Consider the following 25,085-nt stretch of genomic DNA (forward strand, 5'->3'; position numbering starts at 1 on the left):
GATGGGTCTCCTGAATACAGCACACTGGTGGGTCTTGACTCTGTCCAATTTGCCAGTCTGTGTCTTTTAATTGGAGCATTTAGCCCATTTACATTTAAGGTTAATATTGTTATGTGTGAATTTGATCCTGTCATTATGGTGTTAGCTGGTTATTTTGCTCATTAGTTGATGCAGTTTCTTCCTAGCATCGATGGTCTTCACAATTTGGCATGTTTTTGCAGTGGCTGGTACTGGTTGTTCCTTTCCATGTTTAGTGCTTCCTTCAGGAGCTCTTGTAAGGCAGGCCTGGTGGTGACAGAATCTCTCAGCATTTGCTCGTCTGTAAAGGATTTTATTTCTCCTTCACTTATGAAGCTTAGTTTGGCTGGATATGAAATTCTGGGTTGAAAATTCTTTTTCTTTAAGAATGTTGAATATTGGCCCCCACTGTCTTCTGGCTTGTAGAGTTTCTGCCAAGAGATCTACTGTCAGTCTGATGGGCTTCCCTTTGTGGGTAACCCAACCTTTCTCTCTGGCTGCCCTTAACATTTTTTCCTTCATTTCAACTTTGGTGAATCTGACAATTGTGTGTGTTGGAGTTGCTCTTCTCAAGGAGTATCTTTGTGGCGTTCTCTGTGTTTCCTGAATTTGAATGTTGGCCTGCCTTGCTAGGTTGGGGAAGTTCTCCTAGATGAAATCCTGAAGAGTGTTTTCCAACTTGGTTCCATTCTCCCCATCACTTTCAGATACACCAATCAGATGTAAATTTGGTCTTTTCATATAGTCCCATATTTCTTGGAGGCTTTGTTTGTTTCTTTTTACTCTTTTTTCTCTAAACTTATCTTCTTGCCTCATTTCATTCATTTGATCTTCAGTCACTGATATCCTTTCTTCCAGTTGATCAAATCGGCTACTGAAGCTTGTGCATGCATCACGTAGTTCTCTTGCCATGGTTTTCAGCTCCATCAGGTCATTTGAGGTCTTCTCTACACTGGTTATTCTAGTTAGCCATTCGTCTAATATTTTTTCAAGGTTTTTGGCTTCTTTGTGATGGGTTCGAACATCCTCCTTTAGCTCGGAGAAGTTTGATTATCTGAAGCCCTCTCTCAACTCATCAAAGTCATTCTGCGTCCACCTTTGTTCCGTTGCTGGCAAGGAGCTGTGTTCCTTTGGAGGAGGAGAGTTGCTCTGATTTTTAGAATTCTTAGCTTTTCTGGTCTGGTTTCTCCCCATCTTTGTGGTTTTTATCTACCTTTGGTCTTTGATGATGGTGACGTACAGATGGGGTTTTGGTGTGGATGTCCTTTCTGTTTGTTAGTTTTCCTTCTAACAGTCAGGACCCTCAGCAGCAGGTCTGTTGGAGTTTGCTGGAGGTCCACTCCTTACCCTGTTTTCCTAGGTATCACCAGCAGAGGCTGCAGAACAGCAGATATTGCAGAACAGCAAATGTTGCTGCCTGATCATTCCTCTGGAAGTTTTGTCTCAGAGGAGTACCTGGCCGTGTGAGGTGTCAGTTGGCCCCTACTGGGAGGTGCCTCCCAGACAGGCTACTCGGGGGTCAAGGACCCACTTGAGGAGGCAGTCTGTCCGTTCTCATATCTCAAACTCCGTTCTGGGAGAACCACTACTCTCTTCAAAGCTGTCACACAGGGACATTTAAGTCTGCAAAGGTTTCTGCTGCCTTTTGTTTGGCTATGCCCTTTCTCCAGAGGTGGAGTCTACAGAGGCAGGCAGGCCTCCTTGAGCTGCAGTGGGCTCCACCCAGTTTGAGCTTCCTGGCTGCTTTGTTTACCTACTCAAGCCTCAGCAGTGGCAGATGCCCCTCCCCCAGCCTCGCTGCCATCTTGCAGTTCGATCTCAGACTGCTGTGCTAGCGATGAGCGAGGCTCCATGGGCATGGGACTGTCCAAGCCAGCTGTGGGATATAATCTCCTGGTGTGCCGTTCACTATGACTGTTGGAAAAGCGCAGTATTAGGGTGGGAGTGACCCAATTTTCCAGGTGCTGTCTGTCACAGCTTCCCTTGGCTAGGAAAGGGAATTCCCGGACCCTTTGCACTTCCTGGGTGAGGCAATGCCTCACCCTGCTTCAGCTCACGCTTGGGGGGCTGTACCTGCTGTCCTGCACCCACTGTCTGACAAGCCCCAGTGAGATGAACCCAGTACCTCAGTTGGAAATGCAGAAATCACCTGTCTTCTCCGTCACTCACACTGGGAGCTGTAGACTGGAGCTGTTCCTATTCGGCCATCTCGGAACACTCCCTAATTTTTTTTTCTTGTAAGTACAGTTCTAATTAATCTGCAGTCTCTTGAATGAATATGCAAGTAAATAGCCCAATTGTAAGCCCCTTGAAATGGATAGGATAATACCTTGCATATACAAACTACCATTCTCAGTACAGTGATGTACTAAGTCAATACTTAATAAATCTTTGGTATTTGGGATATTTCATTAAGTAAGGTGACATCCAGTGACCCACACGATATTTGAACCAAAAGGAAATCATGAATGCAGTCCTTTTGTTTTATGGGCAAAGATGTAAAGTGGGAAGAAAACAGGATTTAAAAGGAAACCTGCGTTAGATGTTCTGACTCCAGTATATGACTTTGCAGGTCCTCACATCACTCTGAGCTTCAGTCAGTTTTTTTCATCTGTAATATCAGCATTTTTTTTTTCTTTTTTGAGACGGAGTCTCACTCTGTCGCCCAGGCTGGAGTGCAGTGGTGTGGTGCCATCTTGGCTCACTGCAACCTCCGCCTCCCGGGTTCAAGCTATTCTCATGCCTCAGGCTCTCAAGTAGCCGGGACTACAAGTGTGCCCTACCACACCCAGCTAATTTTTGTATTTTTTAATAGAGATGTGGTTTCACCATGTTGGCCAGGCTGGTCTTGAACTCCTGACCTCAGGTGATCCACCCACCTTGGACTCCCAAAGTACTGGGATTACAGGCATGAGCCACCATGCCCAGCCTGTGATATCAATTTTACAAGGTAGTTGGAGGATGAAATGTGACAGTCTTATGAAAATGCCTTGTTAATATTAGTGAACCATTATGCAATTGTAAATCACATTATCACTTTTGTTACAGATATGAGTTTTAAAAAGAGATAAAGTAGCCCCCAAAACTAGTTAATGTCAGCCCAGGCCTAGAACTCAGACCATTCTGACTCTTTCTTAGGCCATGTTGCCCTTTTGGTTTAGCAAAAACATGATTTCAAACCCTGCATATGTGGCAGCACTGTTCTTTGTCATATCTTGATCTGATAATATCTTCAAAGTGAAATCACTTGGTTTCCTGAGGTGCTGGGCTGAAGGGGGTAAATTTGAGAGCAAGGTATTTCATGTCCTGAGAGACTGGCCAGTTTATGTGGCTATGCTCCTAAGGGATTCTGCAAGCGGTGGCTCTCACAGGCACCCTTTTGAATATTTGAACCACAGAAATATTCAAGGACTCATTAAGCTCTAATGGAACACTTTTTCATCTTCTTTAGTGACTCATTAAGGCAAAGTATATTTGCAGATTACAAGAAATCTTTTCTTTCTATATCTCCTATTTAAGATTCTTATATAGTCTTTGGATCCTATTAGGTGTTCTATGTTACTAGTATACTGAATTTGTAATTTGTACTCACTCATCAGAGCCCTTTATCTTACCAAAAGGATAGCATCTACTTTAAACCCTGTATCTAATTTACCAGTTATAATCACATACACTTTGAATACTATTAATGATATTCATAAAAGAACTGGTTTAGCTCATAGTCTGTGGTCTGGTGATGTTATCATACTGCCTAGTAAGGATTTATTTATTTATTTTTTTTTTTTTTTGAGACGGAGTCTCGCTCTGTTGCCCAGGCTGGAGTGCAGTGGCGCGGTCTCGGCTCACTGCAAGCTCCGCCTCCCAGGTTCACGCCATTCTCCTGCCTCAGCCTCTCCGAGTAGCTGGGACTACAGGCGCCCGCCACCACGCCAGGCTAATTTTTTGTATTTTTAGTAGAGACGGGGTTTCACTGTGGTCTCGATCTCCTGACCTCGTGATCCGCCCACCTCGGCCTCCCAAAGTGCTGGGATTACAAGCGTGAGCCACCACGCCCGGCGTAAGGATTTATTTTATTACTCTGATTTATACATAACAACTTCTTATGTATAGTTAAGAATGCAGCAAGTCAATAGAATGGTGATACCTGAGCTGTTACATGTTAATGCAATTTAAAATTGCCTCCTTGTCTTAAAATTTGGGGAAACCATTTAGAAGAGAATAATATGGTGAATATGTGTTATGTTGTTACGGTGTTCACTGGTAGAGTAACAGTATCTACAAAACTACACAATTGTCTTTTTGCATAAGTGTTTTCTCCCAGGAAATGGCTATCCACATTGCTTATAGAGGTAATCAGTTAATCAAAGACCTTCTCTTTTAAAAGTTAAGATGAACACTATTATCATCTCATATTTTTCTATCTAGACAGATAATCCACAGAAAAGTTTAAAGGCATTAGAGGAATAACAAGAATGAGCACCACTGCTTTCTACCAGTTGGAAACATTTTTCAGGTGGCTTATTTAGGAGGAGAAGGGAGAGGAGAAAAAAATAATTTTTCAAAGTGTTTTATTTAATGTTCAGGTAATAGAACATGCTTTGTATGTGAATGCTGTAGTAGTTCTTACTTGTAATGAGGGCTAAATTCAAGTGGAAATTTGACCAAGAGTTAATTTAACAAATGAAAATAATGAACTTCACAGTTACGTAATTTTTTTTACGAGAGTAATACTTAAAATATCACTGACAGCCAGAATTTGAAAAATATGAGTTAAGGTTATTTTCCAGATTCAGTACTTATTTTATGAGTTACCTGAAGGTGCCAAAAATATGAACATATACTTTATATAGCTCAGAAAATTGGAAAATTCTTCTTTACATTGAACAGAAATATGTAACCATGTAACTGTTGACTGATCCTAGCTCTGGCCTGTGAACTATAGTTTTCAATTTGCTGATTTAATTTTCTGTTGATTTCATCAATGTTTTTACTAGAGGGAATGCAACCTACAGTGTTTTTATTAGAGGGAATGCAACCTATTTTAGTTTTTTTTCATTCACTCTACCCTTACCTATCATAAGTCACAAACTTAGATCATAGGACGCCAATTTCATAAGCATTCTAAAGATAAATTTGGGCATTAGGAAGAAGAGTTAGAAAGTGTTTTCTGCTTGGAATCACAATGTGGTGAAACATATTCCACCACAGTTACAATCCATGTGACTATTTATTAATACACATTGGATTGTCAAAAAGCCCACCCAAGCCAGTAGCCCACAATATTAGTTTCTCAGATACCAAAGAAGAAGGGGGAGGCCTCATCTGTATGAAACCTATATAAGGAATAAATGTCTTCTCCCAAGACGAGGCTACAAAAAAGTCCTATATCTTCTGAAACTGCACATGATATAAAAATAGAATGACTAGCTGAACAATTTATTATGTACTATATGAGAAAATAAACACTAAACATTTTGAGAGTAAATTGGTACCCACTTTATTGAAAGTCATTCAGATCTAAAGGAGAGACATCAATTTGGTGATGACCGTGGTCATGGAAAGATGAATTTACTTTCCCAAAGTGACTTACTATCTTACTGAGTCACCCTAGGCATTGAGTTTCATATTAGACCACTACTTATTTGGAAACTTCTTTACCTAGAATCATAAATGATCATTTGAGGATGCCAAACCTGCCCCCAAACAAAAATATTTTGCCATCATCTGCCATGGATATGGCTCTTCCCAAGACAAAAACTAGTGAGAGAGGAAATTCTCAAAAAAAAAAAAAAAAGTCACTTGCAGTTAACGTTTTTGTGAAACTGTCTTATGACAGCAGGAGATGTAGAGTTTGCAAACTAACTTGAATATGAACATTGGACCACACAGCATTGGAAAATCGACTGTGCTTTGCTTCTATCTAATGAACCTGTTGTAAGTTCTAAGTTGCCTTTTAAGTGAGAAAAAAAAAGGTATGGCTGCAAAATGACAACAGTGACATCACATCATTTCCATTATTTGACAATAATGATCTGAAGGACTCAGATTATGTGTGATGGATAAGCTAAATTGTGATAGATGCTTTATTCAGAATCTACTACCAGCATAAGGCAACTCTAACTATTCTCAAACTGAGTCCTTGACTCTGTAGAAACAGGAAGCTTGTTCTTGACTATGTATCAGGAAACCTTAAGTCAGTAAAGGCTTTGTTGTGATACTAGAATATCAACGCTAGGTGAATGATTCTCTAAGGTAATTCATCCCCACGTGCCATTGGAATGTATTTACTGGGCAGGATTCTGATGTTAGGAATCTATTTGGCTATAAGAAAATATATTAATATGTTTAGGCCACGCACAGTGGCTCATGCCTGTAATCCCAGCACTTTGGGAGGCTGAGGCGGGCAGATCACTAGGTCAGGAGATCGAGACCATCCTGGCTAACATAGTGAAACCCTGTCTCTACTAAAAAATACAACAAAAATTAGCCAGGCATGGTGGTGTACACCTGTAGTCCCAGCTACTGGGGAGGCTGAGGCAGGAGAATGGCATGAACCCAGGAGGCGGAGCTTGTAGTGAGCTGAGATTACACCACTGCACTCCAGCCTGGGCAACAGAGAGGAGAAAACATATTAATATGTTTAATATATTAGTTTTTCATATAAGATGAAAAAGCAATGTATATGAAAGGCTGTAGCATGACTTTAAGATGTTAGAGAGTTATATGAATCTCAGGTTATGAGATTCTGAGGTCACGTGTATTTGTGACTTTGCCAGTTGACCTCAAATGAAAAGTTTATATGAATTCCTTGTGTGACCATATATGTCACAACTTATGGATCCAGGCAGGAAGCAGAGAAAAATTTAAATTCTACAAGATAAAACATAAGCTTTTCTTAGAATTATGCTATTGTGCTTGATTTATTATTTAGGTAAAATGCAATACATTCTGTATCTTTATACATCTTTGTGTGTCCTCTAGTAATCTTTAAAGCAAAAAAAAAATTACTAGCCGGGCGCGGTGGCTCACGCTTGTAATCCCAGCACTTTGGGAGGCCAAGGCGGGCGGATCACGAGGTCAGGAGATCGAGACCACGGTGAAACCCCGTCTCTACTAAAAATACAAAAAATTAGTCGGGCGTTGTGGCGGGCGCCTGTAGTCCCAGCTACTCGGAGAGGCTGAGGCAGGAGAATGGCGTGAACCCGGGAGGCGGATCTTGCAGTGAGCCGAGATCACGCCACTGCACTCCAGCCTGGGTGACAGAGTGAGACTCCGTCTCAAAAAAAAAAAAAAAATTACTAAAGAGGGACATTTATAAAAAGGCCAATTCAGGAAGATACAGCAATTATAAATATATATGCACCTGATAACAGAACACCAAAACACATGATGCAAAAACTGACAGAATTGAAGGAAGAGATGGACAGTTAAACAATAATGGTTGGAAATTTCAATACCTCCTTTTCACCTAACGTATTTCTAAAACACGCCGTCTAACAATAGAATATACATTTTTCTTTACACATGGAACATTGTCCAGGATACACTATATGCTAGGACATCAACAAACATCAGTAAGTTTAAAAGGATAGAAATAATGCACAGTATGTTCTTTAATTCCAGTGGAATGAAATTAGAAATCAGTATCAGGAAAAAAAAATCTGGGCAAATCAACAGATGTTTGGGAATTAACACACTCCTAAATAATCAGTGGATCATGGAAGAAATCATGAGGGAAATTGGAATATTATCAGAGATGAATGAAAATAAGACATGATATACCAAGACTCAAGGAATGCAGCTAGCACACTTCCTAGAGGGAAATTTATAGCTATAAATGCCTATGTAAGAAAGAAGAAAGATCTCAGATCATTAACCTTTCCACCTTAAGACGCTAGAAGAAGAACAAACTATACCCAAAGCACACAGAAAAAAGAAAATAACAAAAAGCAGGGCAGTGAGTGATATGGTTTGGATCTGTGTCTCCACCAATTCTATATTAAACTGTAATCCCCAATGTTGGAGGTAGGTCCTTGTGGGAGGTGATTGGATCATGGGGTTGGATTTCCCCCTTTGGTGGTGTTCTCGTGATAGAGGTCTCACAAGATCTAGTTGTTTAAAAGTATACACCATCTCCCCCTCACTCTCTGTTCCTCCTGCTCTGGCCATGTGAAGTGCTGCCTCCTAGTTTGCCTTCTGCCATGACTGTAAGTTTCCTGAGGCTTCCCCAGAAGCCAAGCAGATGCTGCCATGCTTCCTGTACAGCTTGTGAAACCATGAGCCAATTCAGTCTCTTTTCTTTATAAATTACCAGTCTCAGGCATTTCTTTATAGCCATGCGAGAGCAGACTAATACAAGCAGAAATGGAAGAAATGGAGAACAGTAAAAAAAAAAATAGAGAAAATCAGTGAAACCAAAAGCTGATTCTTGGAAAATTTCAAGAAAATTAACATGCATGTAAGTAAGTAATTAACCAAGAAAAAAAGAGAAAGGACTCAAATTTCTAGGGTCAAAAAAAAGGGCATTACTGCCAATCTTATATAAATAAAAAGGATTATAAAGGAATACAACCATGAATAAATGTATGTCAAGAAATTAGATGGCTGTTTTTCTAATAGAAGTGAAATGAATAAATTCCTAGAAAGATACAAACTGCTAAAACTGAATCAGAAACAGACAATTTTAATAGATAGACTTATAATTAGTAAAAAGGTTGAATTAGTTATCAAAAACCTATATACAATGAAAAGTCCAAGTCCAGATAGTTTCACCACTGAATTCTACCAAACATTTAAAAAATTCCAGCGCTCTCAAAAAAAAAAGAAAAAGAAGAGGGGTGAATATTTCTCAGCTCATTTTATGATGGGAGTATTACCTTGATGCAAAACCAAAGACATCACAAGAAAACTACAGACCAATGGTTTTATAAATATGGATGCAAAAAAATCTCAAAAAATACCACTAAACTGAATTCAGCAACTTATAAAAAGAATTATCACCATGAAGCTGGGCCTGGTGGTGTGCACCTGTAGTTGCAGCTCCTCAGGAGGCTAAGCATGGGGAATCCTTTGAGCCCAGGAATTGAAGGATGCAGTGAGCTTTGATCACACCACTGTACTTCAGCCTGGGTGAAGATTTATCTAAAAACAAACAAACAAAACGTTTATTACCATGATCAAGTGGCATTTAACCATGGAACACAAGGTTAGTTAAACATCTCAAGATCAATTAATGTAAATACCTCATGTCAATAGAATAAAAAGCAGCATCACACAATCATCTCAAGAGAAGTGTTTGAACCGGACTCAGTGGCTCCCACCTGTAATACCAACACTTTGGGAGACCAGGGCAGGCTGATCACCTGAGGTCAGCAGTTCAAGGTCAGCCTGGCCAATTGTGGTGAAACCCCATCTCTACTAAAAATACAAAATATAGCCAGGTGTGGTGGCACGCACCTGTAATCCCAGCTACTCGGGAGGCTGAGGCAGGAGAATTACTTGAACCTAGAGACAGAGGTTGCAGTGAGCCGAGATCGTGCTATTGCACTGCAGCCTGGGCAACAGAGCGAGACTGCGTCTCAAAAAAAAAAAGTGTTTGACAAAACCCAACACCGTTGCACTATAAAAACACTCAGCAGACTAGGAATAAAAAAGAAGTATCTCAACCAGATAAAAGACCATCTACTAAAAACCCACAACACCATGTTTACTGGTGAAAGAATGCTTTCCTGCTAAGATCAAGAACAAATTAAGGATGTCTGCGCTTGCTTCTTCTATTCAGCATTGTATTGAAGTCTTAGCCAGGGCATTTAGGCAAGAAAAAGAAATAAGATGGAAAAAAAGAAGTAAAATTATCTAGTTGCAGATGGCATGATTTTATATATAGAAAATCTTGAGAAATGCACTAAAAAAAATTGGAACTAATAAATGAGTTTAGCAAGGTTGCAGGATACATAACAATATTACAAAAATCAGTTTTATTTTTTTACATTTACAATGAACAACTTGAAAATGAAATTAATAATTACATTCATAATTGCATCAAAAAGAATAACATACTTAGGAATAAATTAAACAAAAGAAGTGAAAAACTTTAACTTTGAAAACTATATAACATTGTTGAAAGAAATTAAAGTCTAATTTAATTTGGAACTCTTAAGTCTTCTTGACCTTAGATTTGGCAGAGGATTCTTAGATATGACACCAAAGGCACAAGCAACCAAAAACTTCAAAATTTAAAAAATAGATAAATTGGACCTCAGCAAAATTAAAAACTTATGTGAGTCAAAGGACACCATCAAGAAAGTGAAAAGGCAACCCAAAGAATGGGAGAACTTATTTGCACATCTTATGTCTGATAAAAGTACATGTACCTAGAGCACATCAAGAATCTTACAACTCGCCAGGTGTGGTGGCTCACGCCTGTAATCCCAGCACTTTGGGAGGCCGAGGCGGGCGGATCACCTCAGGTCAGGAGTTTGAGACCAGCCTGACCAACATGGTGAAACCCCATCTCTACTAAAAATACAAAAAATTAGCCGGGCATGTTGGCACATGCCTGTAGTCCCTTTACTTGCGAGGCTGAGGTGGGAGAATCACTTGAACCTTGGAGGTGGAGGCTGCAGTGAGCCGAGATCGTGCCACTGCACTGCAGCCTGGGCGACAGAGCTAGACTCCATCTCAAAAAAAAAAAAAAAAGGAAGAAAAAAATAACCTTACAACTCAATAATAAAAAGTTAAATGACCCACATAAGCAATGGATACAGGATATGAATAGATATTCCTCCAAGGAAGATACACAAATGTCCAATAAACACATGAAAAAATGCTCAGTATCAGTCATTAATTATTAACTTTTAATTAAGTTAGGGACCTGTTAGAAGGTGTTATATTAGTTTGGTCAAGTGAGAATGAAGGACTAGTGCAGGTGGTGGAGGTCTGAGAGAGAAGGGAACAAATGGAATTGATACTGTGAAGCAACTGGTTGGGGAAGGAGAGAAAAATCCAAAAATGGACTCTTAGATTTTGAGCCTAAGTGACTTGGATAATAAAACTATTAGGCAATGGAGGAAAAGCAGAGAAGTTTTTTTATTAGAAAAACTGATGAGTTTAGGCCAGGCGCAGTGGCCCACGCCTGTAATCCCAGCACTTTGGGAGGCCGAGGTGGGTGGATCACCTGAGGCTGGGAGTTCAAGACCAGCCTGACAAACATGGAGAAACCCCATCTCTACTAAAAATTCAAAATTAGCCGGGCGTGGTGGCTCATGCCAGTAATCCCAGCTACTCAGGAGGCTGAGGCAGGAGAATTGCTTGAACCTGGGAGGCGGAGGTTGTAGTGAGCTGGGATCACTCCATTGCACTCCAGCCTGGGCAACAAGAGCGGAAACTCCATCTCAAAAGCAAAAAAAAAAGAAAAAGAAAAACTGATGAGTTTAGTTTTTGGTTTGGTTAGTTTCAGGAACTAGGAGACCTCTGAGAGATTTAATGGCAGTTAGAAAGTGAAACCGTGTAGTATAGCAGAAAGAGCACTTGGCATGTTTCTTCTATAAAATGAAAGATTTGGATTTAAAAGGTGGTTATGTTATGGTAATCGAGAGCAAAAATTTTAGATCCTTGCTTGTTTTAGCTTCTCACTAACTGTTTAACTTGGATATATTATTTATTCTCCCTGGGCCTCAGATTCTGTAAAATCAGGATAACAATTCTATGCCTACCTAATATTGCTACTGTGAGGAATATGTATACACACACAACTTATTTTAGAACAGTGCCTATTGCATAGTAAGCTTAATGTTACATAGGTGAAGTCCTTTTCAGATCTGAGGATCCATTGTTGCGTGGTCAATTTCTATGAGACTGGCATTCCAAGGTAGAAGTCAGGGCCAGAGACGTAGGTTAATCATTTCTTTTCTAAAGTATTATTGAATAGATGGGATGAGATACCAGTGTAGAAAGTGGAAAGAACATGAATGGCAAGGGTAGAATGTTGAGGAACACTTCTATTAGGGAACAAGAGGCAGGAGTATATAGGAGAGGCCAGTGGAGGAACATTCAGAGAAAGAAGGAAAACTAGGAGAGACCCTCAGGAATGCCAAGTAGAATAGAAAAGATAAGGTCAAGGGAAGATTTTAGAGTAGACTACTTGAGCTAAGTTTGAAGATTTATGGGATGCATCTGATGGACAGGGGAAGTTGAAGATGAAAGCAAGTAATTGATGGAGCACAGCTCTGTGAGGATTCAAGGGGCAGATTTAGCCTCACGGGGAAGGAATGCATTTATTTCTTTGAATTAGGATAAAAGAAGGAATGGATATATGGTGGGGCAATCAAATTTTTGAGCTGGGAAATTCAGAAGTCAAGGAAGCTCATGTTGGATAACTTCAGTTTGTTTACATTAAATAGGAAGCAAGGTCATCTGTAGAGAGTGGAAGGTAGGGAACAAAATTGAAAAGTGTTTCCAAGCAGCTTTAAATGTTCTAATTCTGCTCTTTGTATGAATGGAAAACAAATGATCTATTTCAATTATAACAGATAATATTTACTGAACCTTTACTGTCTGCCAGGTATCATGCTAAGGGTTTGTTTCAAACTGAAAACATCCATAAGAGGCAAATGGTTTTAGTAGTGGTATCCACACATTACAGAGGGCAATATATGGAACAGAGAAAGGATGGAAAATTGCTGTCTGTTACTCAGCTGAGAGGTGGAACCAAGACTGAAGAGCAGATCTGCCTGACTGTCGGCTCTTAATGATAATGCTTTCTGACGTTTTACTTTCAAATTTCATTAAAGCCATGAAGTGTTGGTTTGATAATATACATGGATTAATGGGATAGAGAAATATAGAAAAATATAATAGCACATGTATACAGCCAAACATAACTTTAATGAAATTCGTAATTTAAATAAATGGAAAGGATGGCTTGTTAGATAAGTGCATTAGGGCAATTAACTATTCATTTGAAAAAAATTAATAACTTTAACCCCATATTTTTTAAAAATATACAATAGAAGTCTGAACAGTGGTTGTCTGTGGCAGGATAGAGATTGCATTAAGGGCCGGGCGTGGTGGCTCACGCTTGTAATCCCAGCACTTTGGGAGGCCGAGGAGGGCGAATCACGAGGTCAGGAGATCGAGACCACGGTGAAACCCCGTCTCTACTAAAAAATACAAAAAATTAGCCGGGCATGGTGGCGGGTGCCTGTAGTCCCAGCTACTCGGGAGGCTGAGGCAGGAGAATGGCGTGAACCCGGGAGGCGGAGCTTGCAGTGAGCCGAGATTGCGCCACTGCACTCCAGCCTGGGTGACAGAGCGAGACTCTGTCTCAAAAAAAAAAAAAAAAAAAAGGGATTGCATTAAGGGGCACAAAGGAACTTTCTGGAGTAATAGGAATGTTCTGTAATTTTTTTTTTTTTTTTTTTTTTTTTTTTGAGATGGAGTCTGGCTCTGTCACCCAGGCTGGAGTGTAGTGACGCGATCTCAGCTCACTGCAACCTCTACCATTTGGGTTCAAGCAGTTCTGCTGCCTCAGCCTCCCAAATAGCTGGGATTACAGGCGTGTGCCACCATGTCTGGATAATTTTTGTATTTTTAGTAGAGACAGGTTTTACTATATTGACCAGGCTGGTCTCGAACTCCTGACCTCAAGTGATCTGCCTGCTTTGGCCTCCCAAAGTGCTGGGATTACAGGCATGAGCCACTGTGCCCGGTCAATGTTCTGTAATTTGATTGTGATGTTGGTTACATAGGCAGAGATTTTTGGTCAAAACTCATCAAATTGTACATTTAAAGTCTGCACATTACACTCTGTAAATTTTATCTCAATTTTAAAAAAGAAAGCCAAGTGCAGTGACTCATGCCTGTAGTCCCAGCTACTCTGGAGGCTGAGGTGGGAGGATCATTTGAGCCTAGGAGTTACAGGCCATTCTGGGCCACATAGCAAGACTGCAACATAGCAACATCTCTTTAAAAACAAACAAAATAAGGTGACAGAGAAAGAGAAGATAAAAGAAAAATAAGGCAATTCTATATGTAGATCTCAAAGACATTGTTAAATGAAGAAAGAGCAAGCTATAGAATGAGACATGAAATATGATACCATTTATATAAACAAAAAAAATTACCACCAGACCAAATTCTTTCTGTGGATCCACACTCATATGTGTAAAGGTATCCTGGTTCTTGGGTGCAGCTGCCCCACTCCACCAACAGATTCTTCCTCCAGTGTCAATCTCAGATGCTCTTAGGATTTCCTTCCAGGTTGCAGAAAGGAAGGACTTTTATCTTATAACACTATTAGCATAAATGTCATTTTCCCCGCTGATTCCAATACTCAGTGGTAGAATATTCTCCAGTGAAGAAAGATACTCAATTTCTGGAAATTCTAGGTTTAAAAAATGACCTGTTTGCATAATGAAAGTAGTATCTTTTTTTTTTTTTTTAACAGAGTCTCACTCTGATGCCCAGGCTGGAATGCAGTGGTGCAATGTCAGCTTACTGCAACCTCCGCCTCCTGGGTTCAAGCGATTCTCCTGCCTCAGCCTCCCAAGTAGCTGGGATTACAGGCAACCACCGCCTTGCCCAGCTACTTTTTATATTTTAATAAAAACGGGGTTTCCCCATGTTGGACAGGTTGGTCTTGAGCTCCTGACCTCAAGTGATCCACCCGCCTTGGCCTCCCAAAGTGCTAGGATTACAGGCATGAGCCACCATGCCCCGCCTTGAAAGTAGTATCTTTTAAGAGGCAACCCCCTTGGCCGGGCACGGTGGCTCACGCCTGTAATCCCAGCACTTTGGGAGGCCGAGGTGGGCAGATCACGAGGTCAGGAGATCGAGACCATCCTGGCTAACACAGTGAAACCCCGTCTCTACTAAAAATACAAAAAATTAGCCGGGCGAGGTGGCGGGCACCTGTAGTCCAAGCTACTCGGGAGGCTGAGGCAGGAGAATGGCGTGAACCCTGGGGGGCGGAGCCTGCAGTGAGCCGAGATCGCGCCACTGCACTCCAGCCTGGGCGACAGCAAGACTCTGTCTCAAAAAAAAAAAAAAAAAAAAAAAAAAAAAAAAAGAGGCAGCCCCCGTTGTGCATATGTACCCCAGAAATTAAAGTATTAAAAAAATAAAAATAAAAAGAGGCAGCCTTGTATAACAGAACTGTCATTGAACTAGAAGGAGTCCAGGGATGTGAGTTCTTGTCCTGAAGCGGCTGCTGAGTGGATGGGTGTTTTGGAGCAATCCATTTAATCTCTCTGGGCCTCAGTTTTCTTGTTAACTACATTAATGGATGGGACAGATGACTGAGGGTCTTTCAGGCCTAAGATCCAATGAACCGTGTTCATTCACATGGAGCTTACATGGAATAGTTTCACTCAGCATATAGTAGGTACATGGAAAGTAAGATTTTTGCTTTTATGTTTTGAAATAGGTGACAACCAAAGCCAAGCAACTGAAGGATTCAGTGACCTGCTCCCCAGGTGAGTTCATACTTCCTCTATCTCATTAATCTAAAGTGGTTTCTTCTAAATTAATCCCTTTTTATAATAACTTCTTTAAATACAAGGGTCTAGAAGTTTTGCCTAATTAACTCTAAATCTGGTCGTATCTCCAAAAGGGGTTGAAATATGGGTACCAGCAAGGCAGTCCAGCCCCGCACATACTGGTGCCGAGAAGATGTATTTAATTAACAAGATTAAATAAGTATACAGATGGTCTTCTGTAGTTTAATTTGTGGGGACGAGGAACACAGGAGAAAGCCTGTCTGCACACCACGCAAATGCTGTGTGCACACTGTTTCCCTGCACTGTCCACCCCTGTCACTGCCGTACTTGCAGAGCTACCCTTTGGGATAAATGACTAACAGCTTTCCCAGGCATTTATATTTCCTTTTTTTTTTCTCTTTTTTTTTTTTTTTTTTTTTTTGGAGACGGAGTCTTGCTCTGTTGCCCAGGCCAGTGTGCAATGGTGCAATCTCGGCTCACTGCAACCTCTGCCTCCTGGGTTCAAGCCATTCTCCTGCCTCAGCCCCCGAGTAGCTGGGATTACAGGCACCCGCCACTGCACCTGACTGATTTTTGTATTTTTAGTAGAGACGGGGTTTCACCATCTTGGCCAGTCTGGTGTTGAACTCCTGACCTCTTGATCCTCTCACCTCGACCTCCCAAATTGCTGGGATTACAGGCGTGAGCCACCGTGCTCAGCCACATTTATGTTTCTTAAAATCAATTTCCTCCAAGATTAACTGGAATTTTGTTAGAGTCTCCATATTCTTTGCTTAGAACCAGGCAGCAAGAACATGCCTCAGAAACTTTCCAACCTAACTCAAATACAGGTCCCAGGCAGAGTAATGCAGATGAACAAGCCAACAATTAGCAAACCCAGAGATCTCAAGCCATCACAGCTGGGCGTGATGGCACAGCTATAGTTTCAACTACTCTAGAGGCCAAGGCGGGAGGATCAGTTGAGCCCAGGAGTTCAAAGCCAGCCTGGGCAACATAGTGAGACCCCCATTTCTGAAAAATAAACATAAAAAATAAAATAATTTTTAAAAAAGAATTCAACTTGGAGTTCTCCAGGCTTTAGCAAAGAGGACATTTCCAGATTTCTTTTTCTGCTAATGAAGTTATTTCTGTGGGCATGGAGGCAGAGATGGGGCAGTGGGATGTTATATGACAGAAGCCTACTTCAAGACATTCTCCAAAATCATACCATTGAAAAGGCAGTGCAGCTCAGAGTAAGGAACTGACGTAGATCTTCCTGGAGCTTTGGTGGAGGGGGTCAGAAGTATGAAGAAAACAGGAAATGTGGAGTTGAATATTTAAGTGCATCTCTGAGGCAACACCTGTGGCTGAGAGAAGGCACCAGAAGCAGCTTTGAGCAGAGAGCAGATCCAGCATCAGGACAGAGAGGAAAAGAGCAAATCCGATGTGATATTTGGCCACTTCCAAACATCCTGTGACTCTCTAAAAGCACCATAAGGTCTTTGTCACAAATATATTCATTAAATTCTGTGTTTTATTTTGTTTTTTAATAGCCTTTAAGAAGCCAAAGAATTTTGAAATAAAAGTATTTCTTCTGATTATGTTCACACATTAACAAAGAATCCATAAGCAGTGTGATCCATTTAAGCCATAAAGCTGTGCTTCTGAAGTATTATTAGAAATTCTAAAATTGTTTCCTAAGATTTTGGATATCTTTCAAAGAGTTTGAAATGGATGGTTTAGAAAACACAGCTGGCTTAATAGGCTAGCACAGGGGAAAATGACCTTCTACAGATAAGAACACACCCAGATGGAGGTATTTGGCTGTTTCTTAAGAGAGTTGCGTTAGTGAGCATGGAAAGAAATGTTCGCTAATAGAAACTCAAAAAAGTACAGATAAACAAAAGGAAGAAAATAACAATTACATGCAACCTGCCAATTGTTGTTATTTTGAGAGAGATATTTCTTCAGACTTTTCTGATGCACATATGTGCATATAATATTTTTACAAGAATGGGGCTGTACTACAATACTGTTTTATAATTTTTCATTCCGTATACTCATATGTCTGTATCGTCTTAATGGCTCCATAGTAGTCCATAATATAGATATCTGCATAGTTTAACAAGTTTCTGTTGTTGGACATTTTCTTTGTTTCCATTTTTTTTTGTTGTTATGAAGTGTGGGCTCCAAAGTGAGGTAAACAAGATGATTCTTTGGAATATAAGAAGACTGTATTTGAATTTCTATTGATCTTTATTTTTATCTTAAGGCAGTGAGAGAGGAATTAAGCTTTCTCATCTTTGATATTCAGACTTATGCCAGCACCCTCACTGTGCCCATTAGCAGAGATTATGTGTTACATAGGGCACCAACGTTTCCCAAGGGAAAAATGGGATTTCCACAGCGCTCACAGGCTGATAGTGGCCTCGTCACTTGGCATCATCCCATGTTCTTTCACGCTCAAGATATTGCAACAAGATACCCAGTTGAGTGGATGTATAGACATAACCCCAGAGTTTCAGTGACATCTTTTTATAAGGTGGAGGGCAACCATGGGAATATTTCCCATCACACAGAGGCTTCCTAGTATTTTGACAAAGTACTTTTAAAAGTTTTTGAATTTAAAGATCCTCAATTTTATACTTTACTTTTACCAAATAAATTCTTGGTGTAGGGTCTAAAAAAAAAAAACAACCTGCACACACTTAAAAAATTAAAACAGTACAAAAGGGAATGCAATGAAAAATGTCTGAGTCTGGGTTCCTGGCCCCCTTCCACAGAGGGAATAATGAATTGGAGTGTGAGGCCGTACACGTACGTCTAGAAGTATAACTAGTCATGCACACACTGTCTGTATTTGCCTCCCTCTTTCTTATGTTAATAGCAGCATACTCGCTGAAGACTAATATATTTAATCATTTTATTAAAATGTTTTTACAAAATAAAGGTGGATTTTTAACAATGAATGTGAAAGTGTTTTGAAAGGTATTTATGCTGTAGAAAGGACGTTTGAAAGTAGATGCTTGGCTGGGCACCGTGGCTCACGCCTGTAATCCTGACACTTTGGGAGGCCAAGATGGGTGGATCACCTGAGGTCAGGAGTTCGAAACCAGCCTGGCCAACATAGTGAAACCTGTTCTCTACTAAAAATACAAAAATTAGTCGGGTGTCATGGCCCATGCCTGTAGTCCCAGCTACTCAGGAAGCTGAGGCAGAATAATCACTTGAACCCAGGAGGCAGAGGTTGCAGTGAGCCGAGATCACACCACTGAACTCCAGCCTGGGCAACAGAGCGAGACGGGCTCAAAAAACAAAAAAAGACAAAGTCGATGCTTGAAAGTATTTTCTTTGTTATGTGTTATTCTATGGCCAAACAATGTGACCTATAAAAACTTTTTATTTTTACGGATTTAAAAACGTTGAAAATAGAATTTTAACCTGTAAATCTTTCAAACAAAGTGAACTCATTTGATAAAAATACAGCCAGGCGTGATGGTGTAGGCCTGTAGTCCCAGCTGCTCAGGAGGCTGAGGTGGGAGGATCACTTGAGCCCAGAAGCTGGAGGCTGCAGTGAGCTGTGATCACACCACTGCACTCTAGCCTGGGTGACAGAGCAAGAGCCCCATCTCAGATAAATAAGTAACACTTTCTATTTAGTTTGCAAGAACAAATGATTGGCTTGGGGAAGATTTTTATGGAAATGTTTTCATAATTTGTATTGCACAATGAATACCAGAGCATGGTAAACATGGCCAGCAGGACGCTACACGTGGATAGATGTATCCTTTTGGGTCATCTTTTCCAACTAGGATGGCCATTCAAAGTTAGGTGCCAAAATAAAGCAAATTTGGAGCCAGGCCTTTAATTGAGTATCCAGTATTAAGCAATTTTTTAATCTCATTGTTTTTTAATATATTTTCATGAGAATGTTTCATGTCACTCAACTGATGTTTTTAAATTGTGATGGATACAATTGAATAAGTAAATATAAGTAAATATACATATATTAGAATTGTATTTTCGGCTGGGTGTGGTGGCTCATGCCTGTAATCCCAACACCTTGGGAGGCCGAGGCGGGCAGATCATGAGGTCAAGAGATCGAGACCATCCTGGCCAACGTGGTGAAACCTCATCTGTTCTATAAATACAAAAATTAGCTGGGCATGGTGGTGCGTACCTGTAGTCCCAGCTACTCGAGAGGCTGACGCCTGTAGTCCCAACTACTCGAGAGGCTGAGCCAGGAGAATCATTTGAACCCAGGAGGCAGAGGTTGCAGGGAGGCAAAATCGCGCCCCTTCACTCCAGCCTGGTGAAAGAGCGAGACTCCATCTCAAAAAATAAAAATAAAAAAATAATAATAATTGCATTTTCAAAGATGTTTTATTGATGGGGTACATAATAAAAAATATGGAGGAGATAATGATTATGAAATGCCACTTGTTTGTAGTAACAAAAGACTAGGACCTGGAACTTTAGTGAGCTAATACAGAATAACCTCCAGGGGGTTTGTTTCCATTAACGTAAGAAAGGAGAAGGCAAATGCAGCTGCATAGGGTGTGTGAGACTCTATTTCTAGACGTTCACACACTCACACTCCAGCTCATTTTTGCCTCTTACAAAGCAGACGAGGAACGCAGACTAAGCCACTTTTCATTGTATTCCTTTTTGTAGTTTTTACATTTTTAAAAATTATATCCAGATTTTTTTTTATTTTTATTTTTTTTTTTTAAGACAGAGTCTCGCTCTGTCGCCCAGGCTGCAGTGCAGTGGTACGATCTCGGTACACCGCAACCTCTGCCTCCCAGGTTCAAGCGATTCTCCTGCCTCAGCCTCCTGAGTAGCTGGAATTACAGGCACATGCCACCACACCCGGCTAATTTTTGCATTTTTGTAGAGACAGGGTTTCACCATGTTGGCCAGGCTGGTCTCGAACTCCTGACCTCAGGTGATCCCCCCTCTTGGCCTCCCAAAGTGTTGGGATTACAGGCGTGAGCCACCGTGTACAGCTGGGATTTTGTTTTTTATTAAATAAAAGCCTAGTATAAAAAATAGGAAACATTACTGTAGAAAAGGAAATAAAATATTGCCCCCTTTTTTGTTGTTTTGAGACAGAGCAAGACTTTGTTTCCCAGGCTAGAGTGCAGTGGCACAGTCTCGGCTCACTGGAGCCTCTGCCTCTTCCAGTTCAAGCAATTTTCATGCCTCAGCCACCCAAGTAGTTGGGATGATAGGCATGCGCCAGCACACCCAGCTAATTTTTTGTATTTTTAGTAGAGACGGGGTTTTGCCATGTTGCCCAAGCTGGTCTGGAACTCCTGGCCTCAAGTGATCCACCTCGCCTTGGCCTCCCAAAGTCCTGGAATTACACGCGTGAGCCACACTGCACCTGACCTAAAATATTGCCTCTTTGTAGCTAAATTTTTATATACATCTGTAATTATTTCCATAGGAGAACCTCCTCTAAGTAAAATTACAGAGTCACAAGTAAATACATTCTTAAGGTTCACCTCCATTTGACAAATTGTTCTTTAAAAAGGCTAGACCTGCCGGGCACGGTGGCTCACGCCTGTAATTCCAGCACTTTGGGAGGCCGAAGCGGGCAGATCACGAGGTCAGGAGATCGAGACCACGGTGAAACCCCATCTCTACTAAAAATACAAAAAATTAGCTGGGTGTGGTGGCGGGCGCCTGTAGTCCCAGCTACTCGGGGAGGCTGAGGCAGGAGAATGGCGTGAACCCGGGAGGCGGAGCTTGCAGTGAGCCGAGATCGCGCCACTGCACTCCAGCCTGGGTGACAGAGCGAGACTCCGTCTCAAAAAAAAAAAAAGGCTTAGACCTGTGCTGTCTAGCCACTTGCCACATGTAGCTATTTATATTAAAGTTTAAATTAGTTAAAATTAAATAAAGTTAAAAACTTAATTCCTCAGTGCTACACCAAGTGGTTTATATAATTGTATAACAGCATGTTTCATTGGCCAGCTCTGGGCTGGGCCAATTTCTGCTCCCACTCCCCGTGTCCAAATGTACCTATTTCCCTGCATTTTGCCAGCACTGGGTATTGTTGTACTTTCTAATCTTTGCCAATTTAATAATTGAAAAGCGGCGATTCATTGTTTTAGTTCTCTGATACTCATCAGCTATTGTAGTTCTTCCTTTGTGAGCTGTGTTCTTTGTCCTTTTATCTTACTGAGTTGTAACTGCTACTGTATTGAGGATATCAGTGCTCTGTCATCTGTTCTGTCCTATTAAAAGGTTTAAAGCTTTTATTATTTATTATTATTACTTTTAGAGACAAGATCTCATTCTGTTGCCCAGGCTGAAGCACAGTGGCATGATCATAGCTGACTGCAGCCTCAAACTCCTGGGCTCAAGCAGTCCTCCCTCCTTAGCCTCCCTAGCAGCTAGAAATACAGGTGTATACCACCAGGCCCAGCTAATTAACTTTTTAATAAAATGTTTCTTTTCCATGTTTAAAAAGTCTTACTGTAGCTACTATTTATAAGTGCATAATTTACTCATACACTTGCCTTCCAGAGGCAGTACAGTTTAAGGTTTGACCAGTTGACTTTTGTCTTTCCAGTGGAGCCAGTGAGTCCTTTCTTATACTGAGCAGCAGGTTATTCCTTCTCAAAGAGATTTTTGCATTCTCCTTCACAATCTGATTCTTTATATACCCATTATTCCTCAGAGTAGAGAAAGGGACAAAGGCTTGGAATCAGACAAAAGTGGGTTCAAATCCCACTCTAGTGCTTTCTGAGTCTTCTTTTTCTCATCTGTAACATTAGGGTAATGATCCCTATCTTTCTAGAATAGAGTAGTGTGGAAATGAAATTAAACCATGCATGCAAAATGCCTAGTGCGCTGCCTGCTGTGTGCCCGGCAGCCTCTCTTCTCACCGTCTCCTTAATTCACCTTGCCCTTCACAACTCTGTGTGGTGCACCCTCTTTCCTAGGAATGGTTAGACTCTCTGAACTCAAATCGACAGTTCAGAATTCCAGGCCCATCAAAACGGCCACCACCTTGCCCGATGACATGATCACCCAGCGAGAGGACGCAGAGGGGGTGGTGGCGGAGGAGGAGCAGGAGGGAGACTCCGGTGAGCAGGAGACGGGGGCCACTGATGCCCGCCCTCGGAGGCGGAAGCCAGCCAGGCTGCTGGAGGCTACAGTGAAGCTGGAGCCAGAGGAGAAGTCCAGAGCCAAGCGGCAGAAGGACTTTGACGCAGCAGAACAAAACGAGTCCAGCGACGAGGAGAGCCTGAAAAAAGAGAGAGCTCGGGCTGCAGAGGAGCCGTGGACTCAGAATCAACAGAAACTTCTGGAACTGGCGTTGCAGCAGTACCCAAAGGGATCCTCTGACCGCTGGGACAAAATAGCCAGATGTGTCCCTTCCAAGAGCAAGGTGAGTGACAGGGAAAGAGGCCTCTGCACAGGTGTGGCACCAGAGGAGCCACAGCTTGTCTGCCTGTGGCTTCTTCCCTCATTCCTATCTACTGACACCTGCCCTGTGATCTCTTCTTTCCCAGTTATCTTCCAGTATATTTCTCCCTAGAGCATGTGAATCTGCATTCAGGTGGTTCATGTGTGTAGATGAGCTCAAGATTCTAAGTTTCATCATCACACAGGGCAGCTGGTTATAGAAACTTCACCCACAGCACCTGCCTGCCTTTTTGAGAACTCGCCCACTCGGGCTAGGGTTTAAGGGCACATGAGAGGCTCAGCTGGCGCTGCCTCACCATGAAATGCAGCAGCTGGGAAGGGTCAGGATGGGAAGCTCCTTTGAACCAGGCTGAGGGTTCATAAATCACAAGGCCCATTGGCTGTGTAGCAAATCTTTGACCAAAGGGATAGCTGGTATAGATGGTATTACCGTGATCATCTTCGATTCTGCCATGTGGATAACTTTGGACTTAGCGGGTGCACCTGGTGGCTGTCCAAGGCCCTGAGGCCATCTCCGTATGTGGTCAGTGCCAGGTGACAGGTAGGGTTTGGCTTACTTGCCATGGCCGTGGCCGTTTATAGTTGGCCTTTCTCCCTGCTTGTAGCTCTTGGTGCCTGCTCAGATATAGTCTGAGATGGTCCTCAGATAAAAACTCAGATGGGAGGAGGGGGCGGGAGGGCCCTGTGGAGAGCCCACCCACCGGGTTTGGGCGGCCTCTTTCCTGTGATCTGGCCATGAGGCGCTGCAGAGAGCCCCAGGGTGTGATCCTAACACAGTGTCTCTCGAGGCTTCTTTCCCTGTAGCTAGATTGTTAGTCGAGGAACCAGGAACAGTGAGAATCAAAAGCCCCGATCTCTTCCGCTGTCTGTGCCTCCCTCAGTCGCCTCTGGGCACACTCATGCTCATTTACATTCTTTTTTTTTTTTAATTGAAATTCTATGTTGGAAAATCTAGCTCATGGCCATGCATGTCCCTGAGTGTACAGGTCTAGTTTTCTCCACCTACTTTAAAATGATGAAAGTTGAGAGTTCCTGGGGAGAAAAATAAACCGTTAGCTGTTGATCTATTTGAGAAGCGCAGATTCTCCCAGCCTCTCCAACTGGTTTGCAGAAGTAACTATTCTCCCCAAATTTCTCTAGCATCTGTCAGGACACAGGCAGACGTCTCCATGTGTGATGAGTCCACACTGGCTTATAAACGAAGGGGCTGGAGCTTGGATTCCTAAGGATAGAACACCCAGAAACTAATACCTGGGGGGCTGGAAACCTTCCGGTTTTCAACCAGCAATGAGCAGGGCTTCATCAGCCTGCAGGTGTTCCCCTCAAGCCTTGACTTGAGAGCCAGCCAGGGCTGAGCTGCCTGCTGTCCTGGAGCCTGGGCCTGGCTGCCACGGCTCAGCTCAGAGCTCCGAGCACGCTGTCCTTCCAGGGTTAAGTATTGGGTCTGGCCACATCTGGTTTCGGCACTATGTTGTTAGGGACAGCATAGCTACTAAGGAAAGACTGATATCTTTAAAGACCTTAGGCAAGTAATCTTTGGGGATGCAGAAAAAACCCTAAGAGACTCTTATAATACCACTAAGCTAAAATCCTAGGAGAGTAAACATCCCTTCTTTGCCCCAGGCAGCTGATAAAGTCACTTCACACTGGACCCTAAGTCAGCAAAAGCTACAGAACCACAGGGTCATTATTTTTGGAACAGAAACAGAATAGATTCTGGAAAGTTCCTGTGATCAATGTGAGAATAATGAGGCCTCTCCCCACCATCACCCCACCTCTGCTTTGGTCCTGAGACCCAGCCCAGGGCGTGACAGCTGTGGCCAGCTGAGGTCTGAAGTGGGTGGCTCTGCAGCCTGTAGGGTGGGATGGAGGTGGGGCCGGGAGGAGCAGGAGTGAGTATGCCAGCACAAGTTCTGCCAGTGTCCTGGGGGCTGGCTCCCCATGAGAAAGGTCTTAGCAGCGCCTAGGGGAAGCCAGACCCACAGAAGAAGACTGTTGTGGCTACCTGGCCCCAGGGTTTTTGATTTCTTTAAAGTAGCATGTTGGGATAAAAGAGTGAAATGTTAACATGAAAATAAGAGTTAGCAGGCTGAAAGACCCCATTATGATGCTAGTACGCCTCACAAACGGCCACCCCAGCCCCTCACT

The 25,085-nt window shown here is 42.0% G+C and overlaps 1 protein-coding gene across 2 annotated transcripts in view; it reads left to right on the plus strand.

Moving 5' to 3' along the window:
• Nucleotides 1-25,085, plus strand: part of DNAJC1 (DnaJ heat shock protein family (Hsp40) member C1) — a 222,012-nt gene that overhangs the window by 195,413 nt on the left and 1,514 nt on the right. For both annotated transcript variants that reach the window (XM_030819216.1, XM_030819215.1), the window contains exons 10-11: nucleotides 15,443-15,491; nucleotides 22,451-22,899. In XM_030819216.1, the coding sequence (XP_030675076.1) occupies nucleotides 15,443-15,491; nucleotides 22,451-22,899 (498 nt within the window). The remainder of the gene's footprint in view (nucleotides 1-15,442; nucleotides 15,492-22,450; nucleotides 22,900-25,085) is intronic.

Source organism: Nomascus leucogenys, chromosome 9, assembly GCF_006542625.1.
Source record: "Nomascus leucogenys isolate Asia chromosome 9, Asia_NLE_v1, whole genome shotgun sequence".
In the NCBI taxonomy this organism is placed as follows: Eukaryota; Metazoa; Chordata; class Mammalia; order Primates; family Hylobatidae; genus Nomascus; species Nomascus leucogenys.